A 26,666-nucleotide genomic window follows, 5' to 3' on the forward strand; every position below is an offset into this window, starting at 1 on the left:
ATTTGCATGATCACTTGAGCGTACGGAAACTTTGCAGTCGTTGAATCCCACATAATTTGACCGAAGCTCAAAAACAGGCTCGTGTTAAATGGAGCAAAGAAATATTCAAGAAATTCAACCGAGGTCGGTCGAACTTGGTATACAACATTGTTAGTGGGGGACGAAACATGGATCTATTCGTATGAGCTCGAAAGTAAACAACAATCCACTGGGTATTTCAAAATGAACCGAAATCAACAAAAGTTGTTCGTTCACGCAGTACTGGCAAGCAAATGATTGCTTGTTTCTTCGGTTATACCGGACATGTGACAACCGTGGGTTTAGAGGATCGAAGGACTGTAAATACTGATTGGTATACAACAATTTATTTGCCAGAAGTCATAAATGAATTGCGTAGAACAAACCGAAATCGTCGCATCATCCTTCATCATGACAACGCCAGCTGTCACACAGCACGTCAAACCATTGATTTTTTATCCAGTAATAATGTCGAATTGATGACTCATTGTCCGTATTCACCTGATTTATCACCTAATGACTTCTTTTTGTTCCCAAACATTAAAAATAAGATGCGTGGTGATTTGAGTCGCCTGAAGAAGTTGTTGAAACATTTTGTACACTGATATCTGAGGTTACAGCCTTAGAGTGGAAAAAATGCTTCGAAAATTGGTTCGAGCGTATGCAAAAATGTATCGATCTTAAAGGCGAATACTTCGAAAAACAATAAAGTCATTTACCGAATTGTATATGTTTTTTACGTATATGTGTTCTTGGCAGTCTACTCTTTAACCTATCCCAATCCTTTTCCTCTACCTATATCTCACATAGGCTGACGAAATCAAAACCTTTTACATACCTCCAAAAATCTATATCCTCATTCCATATCCCTGCATAATTTCAGAAACATACCCCTCTCCCTTTCCCCCTTCCTCTTCTTATCCTTTCCGCCTTTCTCCTTATCTATTTTCCTTTATTTTTTCCCGTTTCTTCTTACTTTTCTCCTTCTATATTTCTTTACTTCTTTCTTTTGCTTGCCCCGCTACTCCCTTACCTCTTCTCTCCATCCCTCGTTTTTCTTTCATTCTCTTTCGCATCTCCTTCTTGGTTCATTTGAAATTCTTCCCCGCTCTGTTCCTAGCATTATTACCTCGGCTTCGCCTACGTTTCCTCTATTTCTCTCCGCCTCTTCTTTTTCTCTATCCATCCGTTCCACACGTAAGTTATCTAGCCACGGTTATCATCTAAACTTCTTTCTCTTTTCATTCTTTTTTTACTCTGTCATAACTCACAAAACTCACTACTTATTCGCATCGCAATCCAACGAATTCGTTGAAGTAAGTGTTATTGTAGGAACATATTGGAGCATATTAGAGCATGCGACGTGAATAAACCTAATATTGCGATGAAATAATTTAAACTTTATGAAAATAAATAAAAATAAATTGTAAATATATTGAAAAATAAAGAAAAAATATAGAAAAATTAGGAAAAATATTAAATTAACTTAAAAATGTATATTTGTATAAAGAAATATTATGTATAATATATCTATGAAAATATTATGAAAAAGCTGATATAAAAAAAATTTATATACATATATGTCCAAAAAATAAGTTTAAAATACAATAAATAAAAAGAAATCCTTTTTGCTCGATTTTCTATGTTACTTTTTGTTTATTTTTTCACTTTATCACTTTTTCACATAAATTAAACCAATCTCTCGAGATTCTCACATAACATTTCATCAAATGGACAATACATGTAATACTTCCCTCTAAATTTATACTCTAAACTACATATGTATGCTTGAAAGACAAATGTTTAAGTGCAACGTTGAAACATTAAACGCTTATTTAAATAGGAGAGAAAGAGAGAGAACAATAAAAAAAAGGAAAAGAAATGGGGCAACTTACTTATTTCACGCATGCGCACTCCATTTTGGCCAACATAAAATCAAGAGTTGCGCTACTGTATATACTGTGACGTCACCTACCAAGTTCCGATTAAATTATGAATATTCTAGTGAATTTGTTCGCTTTTGTAATTTTCACCTCACTTCAAGATACACAATCGATCCCCTGAAGTCACTAACAGCGACGACTTTCAAGCGACTGATGAAGTCACGTAACTCTCCGATCGCTACAAAAGTTGCGATTAATCGCCGCCATAAAAAGATACCTTAATTCTTTCACTATGGTGAATATGCGTAGAATGAGTTTTTATTAAGATTTTAGGACTGGAAGGTATTCTAAATAAATACTCAGAGAATTTACGTTTTTAAAGAAGAAAAATTGTGTTTATAAAACCGAATTTGTATACCTAACCCTCTATGCCATCGATGTGACAGATTTCCTAACCTAACAATAATTAACTTTAATGATATCTCACTTCGCAGGGCAGAGAACACTTTTTTTGCCAGATTCGTCCATTTCGTGCAAAAACACGTTGAATAAGCCTAATTTTATTGACTTTTGAGGTGCTTTATCTAAACTGTCTAATTATCCAAAAAAATTAATGAATGGATTAATCTAACAGATTAGTCTGGTCTAATCATCGGCTTTCAAGTGCACGTGTAAAGAAATGGCAGATTACAAAGAAGAGAAATGTTGGGACTGTTCATTCGATTATGGCGAAGACAAGCAGAAGGGTGTTTGTTTAATAAAAGAAGAGTACGTAAGTTTGCCGGATGGCTTATATCAATCTTATAAGGAATGAATCTTATATGAATATATTTACAAGCGCGCGTAAAATCGTTTTCTAACCTCTAAATAGTTTATTAGACACAGATTATCAATCGTCTGTTTTTGTCCCTTAATTTAAATTTTTATTTATATTGATAATTGGAATTATTTATAGTAAGATATCGAAGAACTTAATCTTTTTTCAAATTTTATTTAAAAATTAATATTTTATCATAATATAATAAATGAGATTCTTTATATGATAGAATATAGAATATATTTTATTATCTCCATTCTAGTGACCTATTCATAGAAAAGAAAGATTTCTTATCCTTATATATCACAAAAATATCATAGAACATAATCATAGCCATATTCTGCTATTGCTGCCTTAATTAGCTGCTGTCTAATTACATCAATTAATACCAATCTCCTCTGTAATTCCCTTAGATTCTGTATTCTTTTTTCTAATCTCCTCTTCCCTTTCTTTCGTCTTAAAACCTTCTTAGAACCTCACATTTTTCCGAGTCTAGTTTCTTTGTTCTAAAGTTTACTCTATATTTCTATTCTATCTCTATCTAATATCCTGAACCAGCTGTTTATTTGCTGGTACTCGTCAACATAATGTTCCATGTGATTTGTACCTACTTCACAAAATATATCTCTCCTTCTCTTCTCACTTAGCCAATACTTATTTCCTTTTTCCATATTTCTACACCTAAGTTTTATTAACTCCCTTTACATACATACATCCCCCCCCTTCTCTCTCTCTTTCCCTCTCCCTCTCCTTCTCCCTTTTCCCCTCTCTCTTCTATTCCTACATTATTCAAATTTTCCTTAAATATTTGTAGCTTCTATTTCCTATGTCAAACTCCTTGTGCATACCTTCCTCTTTTAATTATTTTTTTCCTCCAAATTCAAATAAGACTCCATCTTTAATTCTATTATATTAAATATATTAAATATATAACAACGATAACTGTTAATGATAATTTATGACAATGATAATTTTCTGTGAAAATTATTTGAAATACTGTTCATCAATAAATTTTTATACACAAGTACTAATGTATCTAAAGAACAGTTATATATTATATTTTTGTTATTATCTATTAAGTATTACTATCTTATAATTATATATATATAATATATGTATCTGATATTATAGATTTATTATTGAGGATCATGTAAGACAGTTGAATGATCAGTGTTTGACAAAGATCGATAAGCAGAAAGTATCTACTGATGCAGATATAGAAGATACAGATGCATCAGGGGATCAAGCACCTGCTAAGAAAGCGAAATTGGAAAACAAGAGAGAGAAGCTCAGAGGACAAAATAAAGCGAGGCCACCTCCATTCAAAGTTTCCAAGGAATTGAATCTATGTCCATGGATCGCGGATCAAACTGCAAATGAATCGGAGAGAAAATGCTCGAACCAGCGCTGTACTTTCCTACATGATCGAAAGAAGTATCTGAAGATCAGGCCAGAAGACATAGGTACAGAGTGCTATATTTTTAATTTGACCGGCAAGTGCCCGAGAGGAACCACTTGCAGAATGGGCTCAGGACACTTGACTGAAGATGGTTTCAACATTATTGACAAAAAGAAACTCGAGGAATATAGCAAATGTCCACCAACTGTCAAAAATCACTTATCCAAGGATTTGCAAAACAAATTGCGCAAGCACAAGTATAATTTTTCCAGGGCAGAGGCGATCGTCAAAGCCAACGGTCCATCTATGAAAAAAACGCAATTGCAAAGTTTGAATAGTAAACGAGAGAATAAAAATGATACCAAATCAGATGTCATGATTAATATTTCTGACAATAGTAATAGCGAGAAAGTGGTGAAACATATTTTTGATAACGCGAACGATAACGAGAAAATGGAAACAGACGCTTCTAATTGCAATATCACGTGTAAACCAAAGGAATTGAAAATCGGACCCGTGGATGACAGCGATTTGATCCGATTGCGACAATCGGAGAAAAAGACGATCGATTGGAACGAGAAGATACTACTCAGTCCTCTGACTACGGTAGGCAATCTGCCGTTTCGAAGGATTTGTAAGGAGTATGGTGCGGATATAACCTGCGGCGAGATGGCATTGGCGCCGAAAATACTGCAAGGCACGCAGGAGGAATGGGCGTTGGTGAAGCGACACGAGAGCGAGGATATCTTCGGCGTGCAGCTCTGTGGCAATAATCCAGCAGTGCTGGCACGATGTGCACAATTGCTGAACCATGAGATCGATGCGGACTACATAGATTTGAATATTGGATGTCCTATCGATATGATTTACCAAAACGGAGGCGGCAGCGGTATGCTGAATCGATTGAACGTACTCGAGACCGTGATAAAGTCTGTTAGCCAAGTGTTGGACATACCCTTATCCGTTAAGACCAGAACTGGGGTCTACATAGATAAACCGATCGCACATAATCTAATGCCGAAGTTTCGAGACTGGGGTGTGTCCATGATTACCGTGAGTAAGTCTGTTAAATTTATATTTTTTTGTTAATGAATCTCTTTTAAAAGACATTGTAGTATTTCCAAAGAATTGAATTCATCAAGAGAAAGGAAAGAATGTTCTTCAAAATATCTTAATAACTTTAAGAATTCACAATAAGTTGAGATCGCTGAACACGTCAAATAAATAAAAAAGAACCAAACACAATCTAAATATTGATATCTACTTAATAATATTTATATGTAAATTTTAAATACATTGTACAGTTACATAAGTTGGGCGCCAATTACCCTCGGACTTGAAATGCAATTATAAACTGAAGCAGAAATAATATCACAAATTAAATTGATCGTCAATGTAATAATAATAAACATCTTAAAAAATTTACTGTGAAAAATATTAGTCAGAATTATAATACCGCATTATGATTATTGTTATTTAAAAATTCAGTTTTGCATATGCTACATCTTTAAATTGTAATAGAAAATTCATGTTATGATTAATCATAGAAATATAAAAAAAAAAAAGAAATTATTCCCGGGAAAAATAAAAAGATGTTAGTAGGGTGTTTATTACTTGGAAAAAACTGCACTTTTCAGACGATTACTTTTTTATTTTTGAAAATTAGGAATTTTTATGGAATTTTATCGGTATTTAAGGAAATTTTTGGAACTTTATTTTTACATTTAAATTCTGTTTCTTTCCGAAAAATATTATTTCTCTTATTTTTTTTCTTGCAAAATGTTGACAATTGGTTTGCAATGTACAGTATATCTTGCGAGTTTTTATAGAAAAAAAATCCAGGTAACAGTAGAAGTCAATATTCAGTAGAAGAGAGTAGTTCACTGAGACTATATTGTAGTGAGCCTTCCCTATACTATTCTGTAGGATGTGACTTAAATTGTAGAAAAATGATAGATACAGTGAAATCCTTGTCTTCTAATTTATATTGTATAGTTTGTTCGCGTTGTTTATACTTCAATTTATTCCAAAATTGTATTAAAAAATTTTCTAATCTTATCTAGAATTTTGAATAAAAATACCTGAATAATTTGGGAGAGTTCTCAAGGAATTTTTTTTTGCAAGATTTTAGTAAATATCCTGCGTTAGAGAAATATGATCTTTCTGTATTATTGTCTCTTATTCAGATTGATGATTAATTCTTTCAGGTTCACGGCAGATCGCGTGAGCAGAGATATACGAAGCTGGCCGATTGGGAGTATATAGAAAAATGTGCGGTAGCAGCGCAGCCGATACCCGTATTTGGAAACGGCGATATTTTGTCCTTTGATGATTATCATCGTGCGAAAGAGATCTACAGTACTGTGCAGGGCATCACCATTGGACGAGGAGCGCTAATCAAGCCTTGGATTTTTACCGAAATAAAGGAGAGAAAGTTGATCGACATATCGAGTGCAGAGAGATTCGATATTCTCAAGAAATATGCGAATTACGGGCTCGAACACTGGGGATCTGATACCCGCGGCGTCGAAAATACTAGGAGATTCATGCTGGAATGGATCTCCTTCCTTCATAGGCAAGTTTACCTTGAGAAGAATATGTTTCTCTCGATTAAAGCATTATATTATTCTTCAATATGGATTTATATTGAATTATATTGCAGATATATTCCTGTTGGAATTTTGGAGAGACCACCACAGCGGATCAACGAGAGACCACCGTTTTACAGAGGTCGCGATGATATGGAAACGCTGATGGCTAGTTCCAACTGCGCCGATTGGGTGAAATTATCGTAAGATTATTAGCTTGATGCATTCATTGAGCAGCGTCAGTTTCAATTATATTAACGATTTTGTTTATTTTTAGTGAGATGTTACTTGGGAAAGTGCCTGATGGATTTCATTTTTTACCAAAGCACAAGACGAATTTGTGGAAATAATCTACTGCAGGAAGAATAGTTTTATAGAGAAGTATTTCTCGAGGTGACTAATATAATATTTCTATTCTTCTACGTTGTTGATTATTCGCAATAAACGCAATATATAAGAGAGAAGGATTAATCATGGCAAAATTTGTTATGTTCTTTCATTTGCGTTTATATATACGCATATAATACAATGAATAAATATTTTTATGAAAGATACTGCTAAGATTCATGTCCAGAGAGTTTCGTGATATATTTGCACTATTTAATGACACGTTAACTTTACTAACATACAACTTGACTAAATCAATAGTGTTCATTTATCTCGCCAAGGTTAGTGACCGGCCACATGCAGTCACAACCACTGGCGATTTCCTTTGTATATGGTTGCCAACATTCACTACCCCAACGTCGTCTGACCAAAGATAAAGATCGGCTTTTTTGCACGCACTGGAATGCCGGATAAACGCATTTCTGGAAAAACAAAATATTAAATCTGAAGTCAAAACTTTGTTAATAACGTTTTCTCATTTTTTCTAAACTAAGCTTAAAATCGATTTAATGAAAATCTGACTTATCAGATTTATCATTTCTTGGAAATTATCTTGCAACGCTAAATATTAATATTATTAATTTGCTTTTAGTTGGCCCATATTTTTTGATCAATAAAAATCGTCATTTTGAATCCATTTTATTGAATCTCTTCATCTATTTTACTGTATGACATATAAGTTTACTTGTTCCAATGGTTTCATTATTCGTTCGTCTTCGCTCAACATCAAATAGCTCTTACAGTAGACCTCATAATAATATGGGGGTAGATACTCGTAATCGTCATCGGAAAGCTCCACTTGTTTTGTTATTGTTTCGCAAAGATTGCGATATTCCTGCATAAATCGCAAAAGAAATAGACATTTATCTCAATACAAATAGTGATATATACAGGATGTAGCGCGGTCTGCACGATTTTTCAGACAACTAAAAAAAAGATTGAAGGGAGTATTCATCTGTTTTATATATAGGCTACAATATGCGATAAAAAAATTTAAAAAAAATTTTTTTTATAAGAAAATTAGTCATCTTAAATTTTTTAAATAGCATTAATTTTTTTTCCATAATGTAGGAATCTTCAAGATGAATTTAAATCACTGTCGAAATATCACTTTTATTGATGTTTTATTCATTTTATTGCATATTTTATTAAATAATTAGTATATGTATATATATATGTATAATCTGTGTCTAATCAGAAGTTGTATTATTAAGTACTGCTGTTACAAATTTGATATTAAGTATCAATAAAACGTCAATAATAATAAAATCAATAAAACGTCAATAAAAATGACATTTCGGTGATTTGAATTTGTCTTGAAGACTCCTACAATATTATAAAAAAAAAATTGTATGGTACTACTTAAAAAATTCAAGATGAACTTTAATTTTCTGAAAAAAATTCTTTCTTAATTCTTTTCGCATGTTGTATGCATGAAACAGATAAATATTCATCTTTTAACTTTTTTTTAACTGTTGGAATTATCTGAAAAATCGCTGAACACTCTGTATAGTATATAAATAAATGAATATTAAATAATACAAATACAATTTAAATTAAGAATGAACTTGCGAAAAATAGATGAATTAAAAGAATTTGATTTTATTTACAAGCTGATTTAATTCCTTGTTTTAATAAAGCTTTTTTTTTTAAATATTTTTTAACGCTTTTTTTAATGGCGAAAATTCGATTGGAAACACTAGTGCGCACTAATTCATATTAAAGCCATTGTACACCGATTTGAGTAGAAAAAATGCAAATATTTCGAATTATGAAATATATATTTTACCTAATAATAAAATGTATTGAGTATTTCATGATTTAATCGATTTCTATGTTTATTTATATCTTTACGTTATTTTGTGTACGACAGCTTTAATGTGTCAAAAGCGAGAAAATACACAATAAAAATTTTTGCAAAATATATTAATATAGAAATATACGTTTCAGTAAAACAACACAATCAATAGAAACAACTAGAAAATATATCGAAATCTTTTTGTTTCTTTTATTAATAAATAACCACATATATATTTGAAAATTAATTATGTATATTATGATATTATATATGTATATGTATGTAGGTGTTAAGTAAAGCGTAGAATGGGTCAAGGGGAACAAAAACGTCTTACACAAAAACCTACTTCTTACACAAAAAACCTATAAGAGATAAAAATTGTTTATTTTCATCTCATAGAACTCTAAGAATTTTATCAGAATTTTTTATCAACTTTTTAGTATTGCATTTTAGTATGCATTTTCCTATTTTTATTATCATGAGAAAATACGGTATTAAAAAATTCTGAAAAAATTCTCAGAACTTTATGAGAAGAAAATTAATAATTTTTGTCTCTTACAGTTTTTCTGTAAAGTTCATAGTATTTGAGAAAAAAATTATTAAAGACCAATATTTGGCCATTTTTAGTAATTAATATCTTGTTAACTATTGCGAAAATTGCAAAATGTTATAAAACTTTTTTATTTCTCTTGACTCATTTTACGCCTCCAATGCGGCTCCGACCTTACTTAATAGACACCCTATATATGAAACCAAAAATGAAATAAGCTCTATTCACAACTATGAGACAAACTCAAATTAATAATACAATTTTTGAAACAAGAAGAGTATTTCAGTATATTTTAAGAAGATTTTCGTTATATTTTATAAATTTATTCTGTTATGATTGCACGTGTTATTCTATTAAAAAATATTTCTATTTGGATATAATTTATAAGAATTTTTATGTATTTTCTCGCTTCTGGCGTCACATTCTGAGATAGTAGTGGTAAGTGAACTTTAGTGAAGAATGATCCTTTTCAGAAATAAAAAACAATTTACTAACATGCATCATATCTCTGCTATCTCTGTTCAGCTGCTGTAGTCCCCTTGCAGTTTTCGCGTCATAATATTCCTCCAGCGAATAAGAGATATCTCTCATTACCGGAATGTCACGTAGATAGGTCTGATAATTACCAAAGCTGTTCCTAAATAACTGAGTACGATTCAATGGTTTGCTCAACACGTAGAACATGTGGTTGAGGATAAAAAATTCGGCAATCTGCAAACGAAATATATAACTTTCTTATAAACGAACAAACAAAAAGTAATGAGAAAAATTCAAAATTTCTTTATTACGATATAAGACACACAATTGAACACACACGCAGATAAAAGATTGTATTTTAATTTTACGTAAATAATCACAATAAGTTAAAAAAAAATTTTCAGAGTGACACGCTGAATTATCTCCAATTTTGATCAGACTAAAATTGATTTCCCAGTAGAAGAATCCCAAGAATTTCAATTGGTATGCGAGTCATGCATGCGCGCATATCCGATTATTCTTTTATCAATGACACCGAATATAATCAAGTCAATGCCTCTTAAATATAACGTTGCGTCACTGATAGAGCCTAAACCTTCGATGGAGGTCTCAGTCAGCAGCCTTTAGCGACCCATCAAACCTGATGATGCGTAAATCGCACGCGCGGAGGGTCGACGCCGCAAGTGGGAATTGGAGATAGGATGAATCATTCGTTTAGAGTATTTGCAACTGACGAAATGATTTCACGCCATTTGTTATATCGATGAAATACAATATGTATAAATTTCCAATTTCTTTTATCTGTATATCCTTAATTGTTTCTATTCTTGCTTTTTCTCCGCTAGAGAGAAGTTACTCCCAATCTTGCCCAATGTTGCGGAGAATGAAGGATATCTCTATATCTCATTTAAATTTTCAACGTTTCGTAACTATAAAATGTTCCGATAACACATATTTGGATTTTATTTACGTAAAGGCCGCTTTAAAAGATCATTCACTGAGAGAAAAAGACATAATGATAGCAACTGGTGATAATATAAGTTTTATCAACTATTTCACTGCAACCATGAAATTGTTTATTTGACTATAATAATAATAACATTAATTCACACGTAAAACACACTTTAGCCATCATTAGAAATTATCATTAGTAAAATTAATTACTATCTTTATAATTATCATCACTACATTTTTCTCTGTGAGTGTTGGGGAAGATTTTATCGTTTAGAATAGGATTAGATTAGTTTTAAAGCAAGATCTAAATAAAATTTTTGGCGAATTTATGATTTTTAAAAAATTTATGAATATAATATATATATATATATAATTATAGATATATATATATATGTATAATTATAGATTTCTAAAATTGGTGGAATATTTAACATGATATGAGAATGAAGAAAAAAAAAGGTTTCGCATGATAAACGTGGCATATTAACAAAAATTGGAATTTATCTATAGACTTTCTCGCGAAGATCGGTATCTCAGTTGGTTTCGGTCCAAGGTCGGCGTGATTGAGCCGATGTATGATACGGATTATTCTTCCCGCGTCATCAGTTAATTCATGCTACCGAAATGACGACAGAATATACGCACGAGATAATGCGATCTTCCAGCTCCGTAGTATTTATTTCGATTCCAAGTAATGTTAAAGGCAATAAATACAATAAATGCAACAGTAAGTAATCGGATGATGAATTGATAATAGATCTTTTAAAAAAATATAAGAAATAAGAATGAGAATTGGCAGGACTCTCATCAGAAATCAAATTCAAGTCTTTTTCGGTCGCTCTATGCGAGAGTAGAAATAGAACGAAAAGGGAAATGGGAAAAAGAAAAGTGGAAGGCCAAGAAGATGCAATGTATTGTACCTCAAAAGGAACAAGTACTCATAAAAGAAGAAGAAGAAAAAGAAGCTTAAGTGGTCTAGAAGAGGTGGGAGAACATGGACTACGTGGAGGCTTTCAGCATAAACGATACGAAACGTTGCATTACGCGCACATACACGCGACAATACTGTGCCAATGTGGGGTAAGTAGTTATCCAATTGACAGTGCCCCGTCTGACATAGTTCAGTCACGAGGCGGGCACAGGATGATCCTATATCTTCGTTAACGGAGCGGACAGTCGTTCCCTCGAAATTGCGCTCGCCACGCGACGTTCCACACGCTCTTTTCTGCTCTTTTCCCGAAATCGCGCCGCGGAATTTTCGCGTTACGGTTAAATAGACGAAAATATACCTACGTATGTATATATATATGTATATATATATATAAGAGTTGACAATATCGTGTATTGTGATATATATGAGGATAATGTCAATAATACGAGCGTGTTTAGACCGAAGCGATTGGTGTTTCATTCACGATGAGAATGATCCCGGTCAAGGTTGACGATTGTCAGTGAGAAAATTTCGAAGAATCCTTGCCGAATACGGTTGATTGTTGCTTTTTGACGAAGGAAAAGGAACACGAAGGGAGGGAGGAATAAACAAGAACGACGAGATCCCAGCTCGTACATTCCTCGGAGCATCCCACGAAGATCGGGATGTCATCGGGCTGACACCAGTACCATGGCAGCCGATCTCTATGCGAATGGCTCTTTAAAATCAACGTCTGCCAGGTAAGATCAATCAGAAATCGATTACACTTACTTTTATCTTATCGATGAAGCATATATTTTAAACTAGATTTTTTTTCAAAAGATAACTGTATGATCCTTAAATAATGGACGATCCTTAAATTTCTTTTAGAAATATTGGGATGCAATGGTAATGAGAATCAAATGCATATAACGATAAATTAATAACTTTTGAATCTTTAAATATAGACATAGCTAAACTCGCCAATGGTATATTAATATTTATTTGTTGAAGGAAAGAATTTAATAGACATTTTAAATGGTTTGAGCAAAGATGATGAAATCATTCGTGACAAATGATGATTCGTATTCTCAGCGTAAATGTGGCCATCCACCTTTGATTGTTATTTGCCTATCAAGATGGCATTCAAATGTTAACGTGACACGAAAATCAGATAGCCGCATTGAATAGGATCCTAATCCAATAGGATTCCAAGATTTATTTGCCTAATTCGGCGAGTAGATATATTTAATGTCGCGAAAAATCGAATGAATAATATATGTAACAGATGTTAGATAGATAGAGAGAGAGAGAGAGAGAGAGATGTCATAAATTTTAAAAGCGCGTCTCTCTCTCTCTTTTCTTAATACAAAATGTTAATTTCTATTAATTTTATATTCAAATTATAATTTATTCAATACTCTATTATTAAAATTGATAAAAATCAATTATATAAAATGTTTCTACAAAAAATATTTAAAATATATAAATAATTCGGAATAATACAGAGAGAGAAAGAGAGAGAGAAGAAAAATACGAAAAGTTAATTTTTATTAATTTTTTTATTAAAATTCTGTTTTTATTATTAAAATCTCTATTTTTGATTACGTTACTGCTAAATCAATTTCGAATATTTTTACAAGGGAAGCACAGCACGTAAAATATGTAATTCGTGTATTCTTTAGTGTAACCATGATTCTGCAATGTACACGTGATGACACCGTAATTTTGAGTAATGTATACGATGACGTATCTGATGATATACCGAATGCAGCTGTACAGCATTGAGTGACTGCTGATGCAGCGTTGTTTAGATTCCAAGATCATTTCCATCCGTGTTTGGTCTAATTTCATAAACCGACGTATAAATGTGACCGCCAAATTGCCTCGTTTTCGGCTACTCGTTTAAGGTTTAAGGCGACTGTAAGGAAGACACATGGCGAGCTACGTTTACGAAGTGCGATGTTTACGAGGTACTTTTCAGAAATGTGCCTGAAGGAAGTAAAACGTTTCTTCTGATTCGCGATCATGACCGTTTAAATTGTAAAAGAAATTCTCCCATAACGACGACGGCAATGGATCACCCTATACGTATGATTAAGCAATCGAACGTATATTTGTTTCCGGATGAACGCGACTGTTTTCATTTTTTGCAAACCATTTCAATGACAATGAAATCGTTTAATAGCCGCTACGGCTCTTTGAGTTAATAAGCAATTGACCCTCACGCGCGGGGTTGTCGAGTAAAGGTTCCATTGATGAATAGCATTATTAAGTGAACTCAAACGAGAGTGGAACTCAAAATTTCGACTCTTCGAAAATCCCAACAATTATTCTTAATTATTATATACTTGCCGCGGGACTATCCAATTAATCATATTTCTTAACATCTTAAAATGGATTAAATACATCGTTGGTTTTTTAAAAAAAGAATATTTTGCTTCTTCGTAAGATATCTATTCAAAGCGAACTCAAGTAGAGATAACAACAGATTGCGACAACGTCAATGTGACGTTGAAATTAATTGTAACTGATCGAAAAATGACTTTTGATCATTATTTTGGACTTTATTCACATCATCTCAATCAACTAAAAGTAATATAACATTAATGTTATAATTTCATGCTATACACTGTAACTGTAACTGTAAAGGACCCTACACGATCGATAACACTGATCAGTAATATGGAATCATTAATAGTGACAATATGTATCAATATTTTTTAGTATCTTTATAACCTTACACATCAGTATCATTGATTGATTGACAGTATATTTCATTTTAGTATTTTTAGTTTTACGTACACTATCTAGCTTGTGACAATGCGACATGGATCCTAATAAAGTAATATTGATGCTCGAGACTCAAAATCCAGATTACTATCAGTATTCTACATCAATTCAACAATATTAACCACGATCAATAATATTGTCAGTATTTGTTAATTGTACACAATTGTTGACAGTATTATTGACCGTGTAGGGACACATCTTCATCATGTGTTACATTATATTTATATTATATTGTTGAGTGTGTGAAATTATAACATAGACGTTATGTTATTTTCAGTTTGTGTCTACTGGTGTTATGATGACTTTTTATTCTGCTTGAAACTGTCAAAGGTGCAAATTATACAAATTAATAAACGTCACAAAAATATGAGATGTAATCATTTGGGAAGTATTTACCAAACCAATTCAATTCCCTCATTCGCGAATATTTATAAATAAACATTAATTTAATGAACGTTAATTGCAGAGTGAAAGGCAAAGATAAAAATCGCTAGACATATGCAACTAATTGTAAGTAGAATAAATCTCACATCGTACACTTCCATATACACAGAATAATCATACCGACCACAATGAAATCAAGAAAGCTTAAATTACAGATCAGTATTTGAAGAATATAAATCTTTCTAAGAAACATGCGGTTATTTACTGTCCAATTTCGCTTGAACATGTAATCAATTGTTATCACTATATATTAAAGTACACAACATGTCTCTCTCAATGTAAATAGCAAGTATTGAATTATGATGTCAGAAACGAAAAATCACAATTTAATATATTGTAATATATATATATACAAGTATATATATATTAGGCATTCTCTGTCAAATTGATGCTCCTCTGTTTAAAATTCAATTCATCAACAATTTCTTTCTGAGCCTAAATTGTAGGTACACATGTGTATTTCCTTTGGTACTCTAGCCTTTTTTGAAAATTCAATATGGCGAGCCTAACAATAATGGGTATAGTTGACGAAATACTGATTGAGAAGGAAAGTGTCATGAATATCTTAAAATTTCAAGTTGATTAAATTAAAACTGTACGAATTATCATGGCAATCGTTTTGGAAAATACTATTTCAAGAAAAATGCGATTTATGCATTTTTCTCAAAAGTGCGCTTCTCGCATTGATGAGATGAAAGACAAGGTTCATAAAACGTTGGTATTAGCAATGAAGCACAACACAACAAGATAACTTGCAAACCTTTTGACATCTCTGAACACTTTTCTTTCTTGGCTGACGTTTATGAAATTGGACGAAACCTTGGACCACTTGAAAGCGGTCATGTTAGGACCGTCGAATTTCTAAAAAGACTAGAATGCTAAAGAAAGTAGTAGATATATGTACCTACAATTTGAGCCCGGAAAACTTTTTGGCTAATAAATTAAATTTTAGAGGAGGTGTTTAATTTGACAAATAATTCCCCATATATATATATATATGTATATATGTATATCTCGAAATATCTGTTAATTAAGAGAATCGTCACGAATTAAAAAAAAGAAGGTAAAAATTCGTGTATCTTCAAAATTTTTTAGATTCGCATTCGCTTTTACATGCCACATTGGGGAATTGTCGTCAAGGCTAAAATAATCTATATTATAGTCAACAAATTAAAACATAGCGATACTACAATAGTCATAATTCCGTCTAGTGACGATGATCGGGTAGCTACTGCATTTGTTTGTTCAATTGTACACGCGCTGACTAAGATCGATGCAAAGTCAATTCAATAGATCTACATGTTTAGAAATACCATAACAGTGACAGTCCATTAATTTGTATGAAGCAGCAAGTCGATGCGACTTTGCATAGAATGTTGCAGAATGCACTAAAAATACATTGAAAAATGTTGTCGAGCAGATATCTAAGAGAAAAATAATTTCTCAACATAGTTTCTCGACGACGGTGAGCAAACGTGAACATTCACTCGTAGGTGCCCGAAGATTCTCTCGTTAGACACACATAGTGTTTAAAGTCTAGAAAATGTGTGGAATCTGCGAAAGAAGAGAAAACGATTAAAAAGAAAGATAAAAATATATAGAAGTCTCTCTTTGTTGAACTTCGTAAAATTTGATATTGTTTAGAAAGAAGATAATTCCATATTAATCATTACAATTATTACGATCAAAATGGAATAAAATACATTTATTTTGTTTCTTCCTGGAACAAGATATTAACGAACGTTAGAGATGGAAAATTGTCGAAGAAAATGTTAAATGCAAAAATGAGTAGATAAAATAGATTGGCAGAGCGCTCGCGTTTGCGTGACGTGATATGAGGCGGAGGAAATGATGGAATGATGAAAACTTGAAGAGTGTATCGTGGCCACGCGTAAACTGAACGTAGGCAGCAGATGACGCGACGGCATATATTCATTATTATACGTCCGAATTAATTAAATTAAAATCGCAATTCTAGCCCGGCTGCGAGTTAAACCAACTTTTTAACCCAAATATTAGAAGAATATCCCGTTATCCGAGAGATGAATGAATGAAGCATGAAACGATGAGTAATAAAATTATCCATCTTCACGCCAGATTTATTCAAAAAAATTATAAGCCGTACATGTACTCTACATGCATTATAATTTGAACGGAAGAAACTAACTTCTTATAACTCATCCCTAATATACATCGAATAATAAAATTAAAGAATCCAGAAGAGAATTGAAAACAAATTAATATTATATGAAAAATGGCTAAAATAAATAATAATTCAATTAAAAATATGTAATTTAGAAGGGCTGTACGAGCCTAGCAATTTGACGTAATATTTTAAGGGCGATTAGTCATAGTGTAAGTAGCTTACTCATAGTACTTACGCACAGATGATTTATATGTCATTGATATATCGCTACATCAATATCTCATTTACACATGTCGCACATATACATAAATTTTCATAAAACAATAACATTTTAATTAGACGTCTAAGTCCAATTCTAAGAACTCCACGTTGTTTCTTCGTGCAAACTACTAATCTGTGGATTACTATTTCGTAAATACAAATTGCACAGTTTTTATATGAAGTAAATGTTGTCGCGTAAATGTGACAACAGCTCTAGAGTGCTAAAGATTAAGAAATAGTAAAGAAAATATCAATTTAAAAATTTTTTTGATGATATAAATTCTTGTCTTGGTATAAATTCCACCTCACAGATACATATTAATATGTATATTTTGGAAAAGGATTTTCCAATTTGTAAAAGAGGAGAAAAGTGATGGTTATACAAAAATTATAGTCTGTATTATCGACTAAATATAATATTAACCCTTATTCTTAATACACACATTAGTTTTTGGCCCTTATTACATACGATGTGTCCTGGATTAATTTTCATCACTTTTACAAGTATATAAAAATTGTTAAGTAATTTTTACGTATATTTTGACATCTTTAGAAAGTTGTATAATAAATTTATAGTACATATCAATTGTTATATACAATTGTATATAAATTGTATATAAATCAAAGAAAAGAAATGCACAAAACACGAATGACCCAAAGGTATTTATTGAGGATTATTATAACATATATACGTAGGCTGCTGGAAAAGTTTCTGCAATCTAGTACTTCCAGTGGTGCCAGCGTTCTGCTACTATCATATCCGTAAAATTAAACGTTTTTAACCTATAATTCAAGTTTTTCATTGACAGTTTGTACCCAAGCTAACTAGTTTTGTTTGTATAGTATTTTAAAAGAGGTTATTTTGTAAGAAAATGGAAATTTCGTGTGAAAATTTTCGGGCAATGATTTTTTTACGATTACAAATGTAATCTAATTCCGAAACAATGCATCGATCGACTTCATTTGGCTTTTGGAGATGAAGCACCATCCAATAGGACTGTTTATAATTGATTTGCCGAATTCCAGTGTGGACGTACCTTTCTTAGTGATGAATTCCGTGAAGGTCGTCCATCCACGTCTGTTGTTGCCACTAATGTTGATGCTGTGCGTGAAATAATTGAGCGAGACCGGCATATAACATACCGCGAGATTCAGGCATCCTTAGGCATTGACATGAAAGCAATACATACGATTTTGCATGATCACTTGAGCGTACGGAAACTTTGCAGTCGTTGGATTTCACACAATTTGACCGAAGCTCAAAAACAGGCTCGTGTTAAATGGAGCAAAGAAATGCTCAAGAAATTCAACCGAGGACGGTCAAATTTGGTCTACAACATCGTTACTGGGGACGAAACATGGATCTATTCGTATGAGCCCGAAAGTAAACAACAATCCACTGTTTGGGTATTTCAAAATGAACCGAAACCAACAAAAGTTGTTCGTTCACGCAGTGCTGGCAAGCAAATGATTGCTTGTTTCTTCGGTTATACCATGACATGTGACAACCGTGGGTTTAGAGGATCGAAGGACTGTAAATACTGATTGGTATACAACAATTTGTTTGCCAGAAGTCATAAATGAATTGCGTAGAACAAACCGAAATCGTCGCATCATCCTTTATCATGACAACGCCAGCTATCACAGCACGTCAAATCGTTGATTTTTTATCCAGTAATAATGTCGAATTGATGACTCATTGTCCGTATTCACCTGATTTATCACCTAATGATATCACCGAATTCTTCTTGTTCCCAAACATTAAAAATAAGATGCGTGGTGAGCGATTTGAGTCGCCTGAAGCAGCTGTTGAAACATTTCGTACACTGATTTCTGAGGTTACAGCCTTAGAATGGAAAAAATGCTTCGAAAATTGGTTCGAGCGTATGCAAAAATGTATCGATCTTAAAGGCGAATACTTCAAAAAACAATAAAGCCATTTACCGAATTTTACATGTTTTTTTTCATCTTGTTTGCAGAAACTTTTCCAGCAGCCTACGTATTATATTATATATCTTATAGGAAAATTATATTTAGTCGATAATATGCCTGCGGCTTTAGAATCCCTTTAATCTTATCGTATAAATAATAAAAACAAATTTCAAACTATCTACATATCAGAAGTAACATAGATTAAAAAACAGTCATTGGATTTGAACAGACAAAATGATATAGAAAACTTACCGGATGCCTATCTTTCCATCCTAGATCTATTGTCCCCCACTTAATTACATCAACCCTACCACAAGATATCAGTTAGGTATTGGTAAAAATTCTTATACATATGTGTCATTCAATTGTAAGTCAGCGAAAGAAGACAATTCATTCAAATTTATATGATCGGAGAATTAGTTGTCCGAAAAATCTAAGATAATTTTTATACTACATTATGTATTTTTATAACTTTAACGATAGAATATTTTGCAGTACAATAATGACACTATCATAAATAGATTGTTTATGTATGTGGTCTGTAAATCAAAATTCCTGGGTAATGATTCTACCATATATTATACTTTTTGAATAAGGATTCACTATATAACAAGATAATCATGTTTAAAAGAACATCAAGGACTTTATTCAACAATAAATAATGAGATTTAACGAAGTAAGAAGAAGATAATTTAATTTTATGTATTGTATTTTAAGAAACATATATAACTCTGTATACATTCATTTAAGAGGACTGTTAATAAAGGTTGAAACGTTTGAAATTTGTTTTTATTATTTATATGATAAGATTAAAATATTAGCGCACATCAATTTGCTAAGCTCGGACAAGACCCTTCTAAATTACATATTTTAGAATTGAATATTTATACAAAAAGTAAAAGAGAATAAAGTGTAATGTTAAAATAAGTAATTAAAGATATATTATAATTAAGGATGTAACTTTTAATTTCACGAAAAAATTATGAATTAAAGAATTACAGATTTTTCTATTGTATTTGAAAGTAATACAAAAAGTTTGATGGCGATAGAACCTGAATCCAAAATTATTTCAATAAGATGTAAACATAAAATAAAATGAGAAAAATTTTATTTAAACTATAAAATTGTGTTGTTAAATATTTAAATATTGACTTTATTAAATTTTCAATTCCAATAACTTTGCATAGATTATACTGATTCTTAATAATGGAGAAGTAAAAAAATATCAGCTATTTATCAGCTATTTAAGAATTCTTTGAAAATAAAGTGTTTATTTTGGATTAGCTCTTTGAATAAAATGAGGATAAATGTGAAAAGAAGTGTTAATGACTACATGCTAAAATAAGGTATTGTGATCTGCTTGTGATACTTTAAAACGTCACAGGTGTCATTTTCGCACAAGGCTTTCATGTTTGAAGAGATAATTAGACCATTACTTTGGGATAAGCCCGTTATAGACTTGTTAATCGTAATCAGGTGATGTCTGAAGCTGACAGGACAGATTCTTGTTGATGGGGTACAACCGGTGGATGATGTCACGCGGTGCGTTAAAATTGGATCAAATAATTTCGAAAACTACGCAGATTCAGAAGTTGAAATTGCATTCTTAGAAAAATCCAATTTAATATTAAAAATTACTTTCTTTCAGTATTAAAGGCATTAAAGAACAAGTGCTTTTATTACTTAAAATAAGCAATTAATCACTATTTTCTAGTTTTATTTTTAATTTCTATAAGGATTCTCAGCATGTATAATCGACTATCTGCGACTTTAGAAAATTTTTTTAATAAAACAGTCAATTCTAGCAATTGCAAGACTTGTTCTCGTAAGACTTCTTTGTAAGAACTTATGTCTGGAATGTTTGTAACTGTACGAAGCAGTATTTTTACAAACAGCTTCTTGCTAGCCATAAGAAATTGTCTATTTACGCATAATCGTACACCTTAAGGTACGCATATGAATTATAATTTTCAGTCATACGCTCGTAGAAGTCTTGTATGAAAACAAGTTATGAGCCTTATGATTCTGCTTAAAATTGAGCCATATGTCTTAAAATTATTATTGAATATTTGATATCTTTTTTTTCTCCGTGAAATCTGAGATCGAATCAAGATCGAATCCGATTGACTGTTTAGTCATATGGAATTACATTAGACTGACAAACTTGCGTGCTGAAAACAAGACGCATTTGTTTTAATTCGAATCCGTTCTCATGGATTTATCCGGTTCTTCCCGTATGTCGAGGCCGAGAGGATAAGAAGATTGTCAAAAGGAAGCAGGATCATTCTAATAAGTACATGCCTGCGACAAAGCGCGAACGCCATCGGATTATTTTTAGCCAGTGGAATAGGGTCTATCCCCTTCGCCATGGCTAAAAATAGCTGGTAAGGCCAATCCAAGCCCAATTATCCCATTTAGATATTTAGGTGACAATCGACTGACCGCCAATTTAGAAATATTCCACTGGACTCGAAGTGCGAATATTCACGTATCACGCGTGTCAAAGTTCATGCTTTTTTGTAAAAAAAGAAAATCTTCCGGTTCTCCGCAGAGTCAATAAAATCACTGGAAAAACATTTGTTCGAACTTTGTGTATAAAAAACTTGAGAAGATATTAATTTAACTTATTCCTCTATTATTATTCAAATAATAGAGTTAAAAGGCTTTGAATCAAGTTGAGTTTTAATTCTAGTTAAGTAATAAACACTAACAATAAGTTACAAAAGAGTCTTAATAAATAATGGAAATGTTACAATATAAAATATGACAAGGAGGATCGAAATTATATAATTTTTTTGTTTATTATATTATTATTTTGTTGTAACATTTCCATTATTTATTATGACTCTTTTGTAACTTGTCTTTATTACTTAACTAGTATTAAACGTAGCTTTGCTCAAAGCTTTTTATTCTATTGTTTAAATAATAAATAAACTAGACCAAACAAACAAAAACGTAATGTGAATGTAAATGTGAATACAAATAAGCAAGAAGCGCGTTAAATATATGATCGAAGCTGGATTTTCACGCTTAAAAATATTTCTGTGTAAATCTTAAATACGTAAATCTTTCAGTTAAATAAAACTGTCTATTGATTATTATCGGACTCGAAACGCAATTGTAAATTGAAACTGAAATAATAATATATCAAATTAAATTGATTATCAATTTAATAATGATGCTAATAAGCATCTTAACATTTGATTACTTAGAATTAAGATAAAAGCAACATCGAAGAGGGTTGCGCATTCTCAAGATATGCATAAATCATTAACTGTCAATTGAGTTTTTCAACTACAGAGAAGACGAAATTACAACAGAAGCAAAGCCGTTAACAATCAAATTTCTAGATAGCATAAGGTCTGGCTATTAAATAACGAGACTGCTTATGAAAAAGAGTTTTATTTTAAAAATTATTCTACAATTGAATGCTCCCCTTCAATGTACTCCTCTCCCCTCGCCACACATCGTTCCATTCGTTTTTTCCATTGGTCAAAGCAATGCTGGAAGTCTTCTTTTGTAAGAGCATTTAGGAGCTCCGCCGATTTTCGCTTCACCTTTTCCATCGACTCGAATCGGGTTCCTTTTAAGGCAGACTTGATCTTCGGAAACAGGAAAAAGTCACAGGGTGCTAAATCAGGCGAGTACGGCGCGTGTTCGAGCACTGGAGTGCCTCTAGCGGCTAAATAACGCTTCACAGACAGCGCGTTATGGGCAGATGCGTTGTCCTGGTGTAAGATCCACGACTTGTTTTTCCACAACTCCGGCCGTTTCTTACGAACTTACTCTCGCAGTGTTGCCAAAACTGTCAAATAGTAAGTTTGGTTTACAGTTTGACCCTCTGGAACCCATTCAGTCATCACGATGCCGTTGATGTCGAAAAAAACGATTAGCATGGCTTTAAATTTTGATTTGGACATCCTTGCTTTTTTCATTCTTGGCGATGCAGGAGTTTTCCATTCGAAAACACGCGTACGAGATAGAGAATTCTCACCATAGGCCTCTTTCAACAACTTATAGCACTCAGTCGGAGTTTTTTTTAATTTAACGAGAAATTTCACATTGATCCGTTGCTCATGTTTTTGGTCACACATTGTTATCGGCATGAGAAAAAAACAAGTTCGTTTCTAACCTCTATAGAAAAAATACTACTACTACGACAAAAACGTGTTTTCGTACTGGAATAGTAGACAGTTCCAGCTATCCAACGCTGCATTCGTTTCCCACCCTACCCCCTCTAGGACGCCTTCTGCGCGCGCAGTCTCGTTATTTAATAGCCAGACCTCGTACAAACATTATATAAATATTCTGCAAATATTTATGAAGACTATCCATATAGTCTATGTACTGAAGGTATTAAAAACTGTCATATTTATACATGCGTAGAATATTTTGTACAATGTTTTATAGAATATGCTGTTAATTTTTATATTCTATGAATGTTTTTTTTGTTACACTGAGAAAAAAATTGTTCACTTAACTAAATAATTTTTAATAGTTAGTTCATCTTTATTTCTTTTATTGCAGAACGTATTTAAATTGAATATAATATGTTTAATTTAATCACCCTTCACCGAAAGAAATAAAGACGAGCTAAATTAATTTTAGTCAAATGAACAATTTTTTTCTCAGTATATAAATATAGATATCTAAGTAGAATATCCAATATATTTAAAGAGCATTCGATTTAAATATTCCAAAATTAAGAACATTTGTTTTTTAACAATAAGTAAATATTAATATAGCTCATAATATGTAAAGCAATATGTAAAAATAAAGCAAACAATGAGAAAATTCAAGATATTATAACATGTCACGTAATTTATCAATATAACAATTTTTACTGACAAAGCTGATAAGAGCATTGTACTCTTTATCATCATTATTAGTAAAAATTTCCACATTAATTACTTGATACCTTGCAACATTTTAAATTTGCTTATTGTTGATCTTATTTCTGCATAGTAATCAACAACTGTCTAAATGCATGTAGCATCTTTATCTAAAGGATGTCCTGGGAATATTCTGGGAATGTTCTTAGGACGTTCTCTGAATGTCTTAAAGTTTTTCTTAAAGATCTGTACTGTACTCTAAATTTCTTGGAGTAAATTTTCATTCTAAAAGAATTAAAATACTGTTACTATTGAAAAAAAAATAAAAATATTTCATTCTTAAATAAGAGTGACAGATTTTCATTCTTGCGGAGTATAAGATGCTTTTAAAAAAAGGAGAGAGATTCTTTCATTCCTTTGGAGTGAATCTCATTCCAAAAAACGTGAAATTTTATTCCAAAAAAAAAAGTGAAAATCTACCACTTTTATTGAATAGTGCAAATATTTTCACTTTTTTTCAATGTATTTTATTTTCGGTACTTTCACTCTTTTGAAGTAAGATCTCATTACTTCAAGAAATTTAGAATGAATATGGTTTCAAGACATCAAGTTCTTCGTCTCCTACGATACGCAACCCGCCTAACGAGTATGTGTTGTTTTGCAGGGCCGTAGGCAGCATGGGACAACGCAAATCGGGCGCCCCGGGCGCCGCGGCTTCAATATCGACGGAGGAAGAGCAGCTGAAGTTTCAAGACAGCAGATTTCTAGCGACTTTGGTGCTTGGCAGAAGTAGGTGAGTGACCGAGCGTGACTGACTGACTGACTGCCTATACCTACACGTACCTACCCGACGTCTTACTACGTCGCTACGTCAGAAATCGTAAGGCACGTGATCGGTGTACGCGACCCACATCGGAACCCTGGGATTCGATTGCGCACGAATTATTGTTGCGAAGTCGAGTGCGAATCTCGTCTGATCGATCGCGACGAGAAATAATTGAAAAAAGTGGCTGAGCGCCGTGATTTCTTTCTTCTTGGCCATTATCGAAGCCGTATATTTCTGGCGAACCCCACCGAAGAGTGTGAGTAAACGCCTGTTTTTAAACGCTGTTTGTAAACACCGAATGTTTGCAGAGATTTGAACTAGTCATGATCCAACGCGGCGCGTAAACAGTCGTAGCTATCGTTGCGTATCTAGTTATGATGTTACAAACAAGATTTAAATCCTCGTACGACTTGATGTCGAAATTAAGAGATAAATTCTTATTAAGCACAAACTAACAGTAACACTGCACTAATATTATTGTATAATTTCTCATTCAAGTACAAATGTAATATGACACATGGTGTATTAGGTCGGAACGAAAGTTCGTAGCACTATGAACTTTAAAATTTAATTAATTGTAATTAAGATAAGTTTGTTAAAGAAGGAATGAAATTTTAATTTAAAGAAAGGGCTTTTAAATCTCTACTTTCAAAAGGTCAGTAGTCAACTTTGAGTTTCTGCGAGTTTGGTAATTGTTACTTATAGAAAACCACAAGCTAGACAAAGTGGAAAATTTTCTTCTCATTTCGTGAACCTGCACAAAAAGTCTTGCGAAAATTTTTGACTTTCTAATAAGAAAACTTAAAGTTCTTCCTAAAAAATTGTTTTTTTATAAAAATATTCTTAAAATTTTTGTTATTAAATTATTTTTGATTAAGGAAAGGAACATTTTCACAACAATATAATCATATCGACTTACAGAATAAATCTGAATCTGATCAGAATAAAAAAGGAGCATTAAAGCCTACACTGGTTCTTAGTGTGATAACATTTTCTGTTTAAGTGATTACTTTAATCATAAATGATACAAAACATAAACGTTTCGACCTTCAATTAGTATGTACAAGTTTCAAATTTCCCTAATTCTCGTTTACAAACTAATTTGCCATAAAAAAATCCGGTTTTCTTAACAGATTTAATCATGTCATTCATTCATTCATTAATCATGTCAAACATTTTGACATTTTCGACAGTGATCTTTTTTAGACCAAGTATGTGACACGCGTATTAACTATATATAATATATTAGGTTGTTCGGAAAGTAATTTCGTTTTTTCTTTGAAAATGAAAGAGGATTTTCAATCACACGCGTTTCAAATGATCATGAACGGTCGAATTCGATAAATTTAATCTCTCAGCGATCTCACGAGTTGTTATTCGCCGGTTTGCATCAATTAATGCCTTTATTGTTCATCAGCTTCAACTGGCCTTCCAGAACGTAGTGCATCTTCAACATCAAAATTGCCGGATCGAAATTTTGCAAACCAGTTTTGGCACTGGCGTTCTGTCAATACATCTTCTCCATACACATCGGATAATTTTTTTCTTGCTTGAACAGCATTTTTACCTTTTCGATAGTAAAAAAGTAAAATATGCCGAAAATGCTGCTTTTCACTTTCCATATTTGATAGGGCACCAACCAAAAACTACT

At 32.3% G+C, this 26,666-nt stretch overlaps 3 protein-coding genes across 7 annotated transcripts in view; 2 read left to right on the forward strand and 1 right to left on the reverse strand.

The window, feature by feature from the left end:
- Nucleotides 1-1,998: 1,998 nt before the first annotated feature.
- On the forward strand, nt 1,999-7,450 carry LOC108745375 (tRNA-dihydrouridine(47) synthase [NAD(P)(+)]-like). Of its 3 annotated transcripts, XM_018481510.1 has the most exons (7): nt 1,999-2,243; nt 2,536-2,669; nt 3,850-5,170; nt 6,325-6,692; nt 6,780-6,908; nt 6,983-7,098; nt 7,374-7,450. In XM_018481510.1, the coding sequence occupies exons 2-6, from the start codon at nt 2,581-2,583 to the stop codon at nt 7,053-7,055; spliced, it is 1,980 nt and encodes a 659-aa protein (XP_018337012.1). In that variant the 5' UTR covers nt 1,999-2,243; nt 2,536-2,580; the 3' UTR covers nt 7,056-7,098; nt 7,374-7,450. The 3 variants fall into 3 exon arrangements, with proteins under 3 accessions (XP_018337012.1, XP_018337010.1, XP_018337011.1); XM_018481508.1 differs by lacking the exon at nt 7,374-7,450 and having other exon boundaries at nt 6,983-7,187; XM_018481509.1 differs by lacking the exon at nt 7,374-7,450 and having other exon boundaries at nt 1,999-2,196; nt 6,983-7,187.
- LOC108745377 overlaps nt 7,229-26,666 on the reverse strand; it is a 20,349-nt gene continuing 911 nt past the window's right edge. The window contains 3 exon segments of the mRNA XM_018481514.1: nt 7,229-7,514; nt 7,778-7,927; nt 9,936-10,151. Of these exon segments, the coding sequence (XP_018337016.1) occupies nt 7,347-7,514; nt 7,778-7,927; nt 9,936-10,151 (534 nt within the window). The 3' untranslated portion in view covers nt 7,229-7,346.
- LOC108745374 (serine/threonine-protein kinase OSR1-like) overlaps nt 12,128-26,666 on the forward strand; it is a 36,342-nt gene continuing 21,803 nt past the window's right edge. For 2 of the 3 annotated variants that reach the window (XM_018481506.1, XM_018481505.1), the window contains exons 1-2: nt 12,128-12,542; nt 24,854-24,982. In XM_018481506.1, the coding sequence (XP_018337008.1) occupies nt 12,493-12,542; nt 24,854-24,982 (179 nt within the window). In that variant the 5' untranslated portion in view covers nt 12,128-12,492. Of the gene's footprint in view, nt 12,543-24,853; nt 24,983-25,382; nt 25,419-26,666 lie in introns of those variants that run through there. The other variant, XM_018481507.1, reaches the window with a different exon arrangement.

Source organism: Trachymyrmex septentrionalis, unplaced genomic scaffold (genome assembly GCF_001594115.1).
Source record: "Trachymyrmex septentrionalis isolate Tsep2-gDNA-1 unplaced genomic scaffold, Tsep1.0 scaffold139, whole genome shotgun sequence".
In the NCBI taxonomy this organism is placed as follows: Eukaryota; Metazoa; Arthropoda; class Insecta; order Hymenoptera; family Formicidae; genus Trachymyrmex; species Trachymyrmex septentrionalis.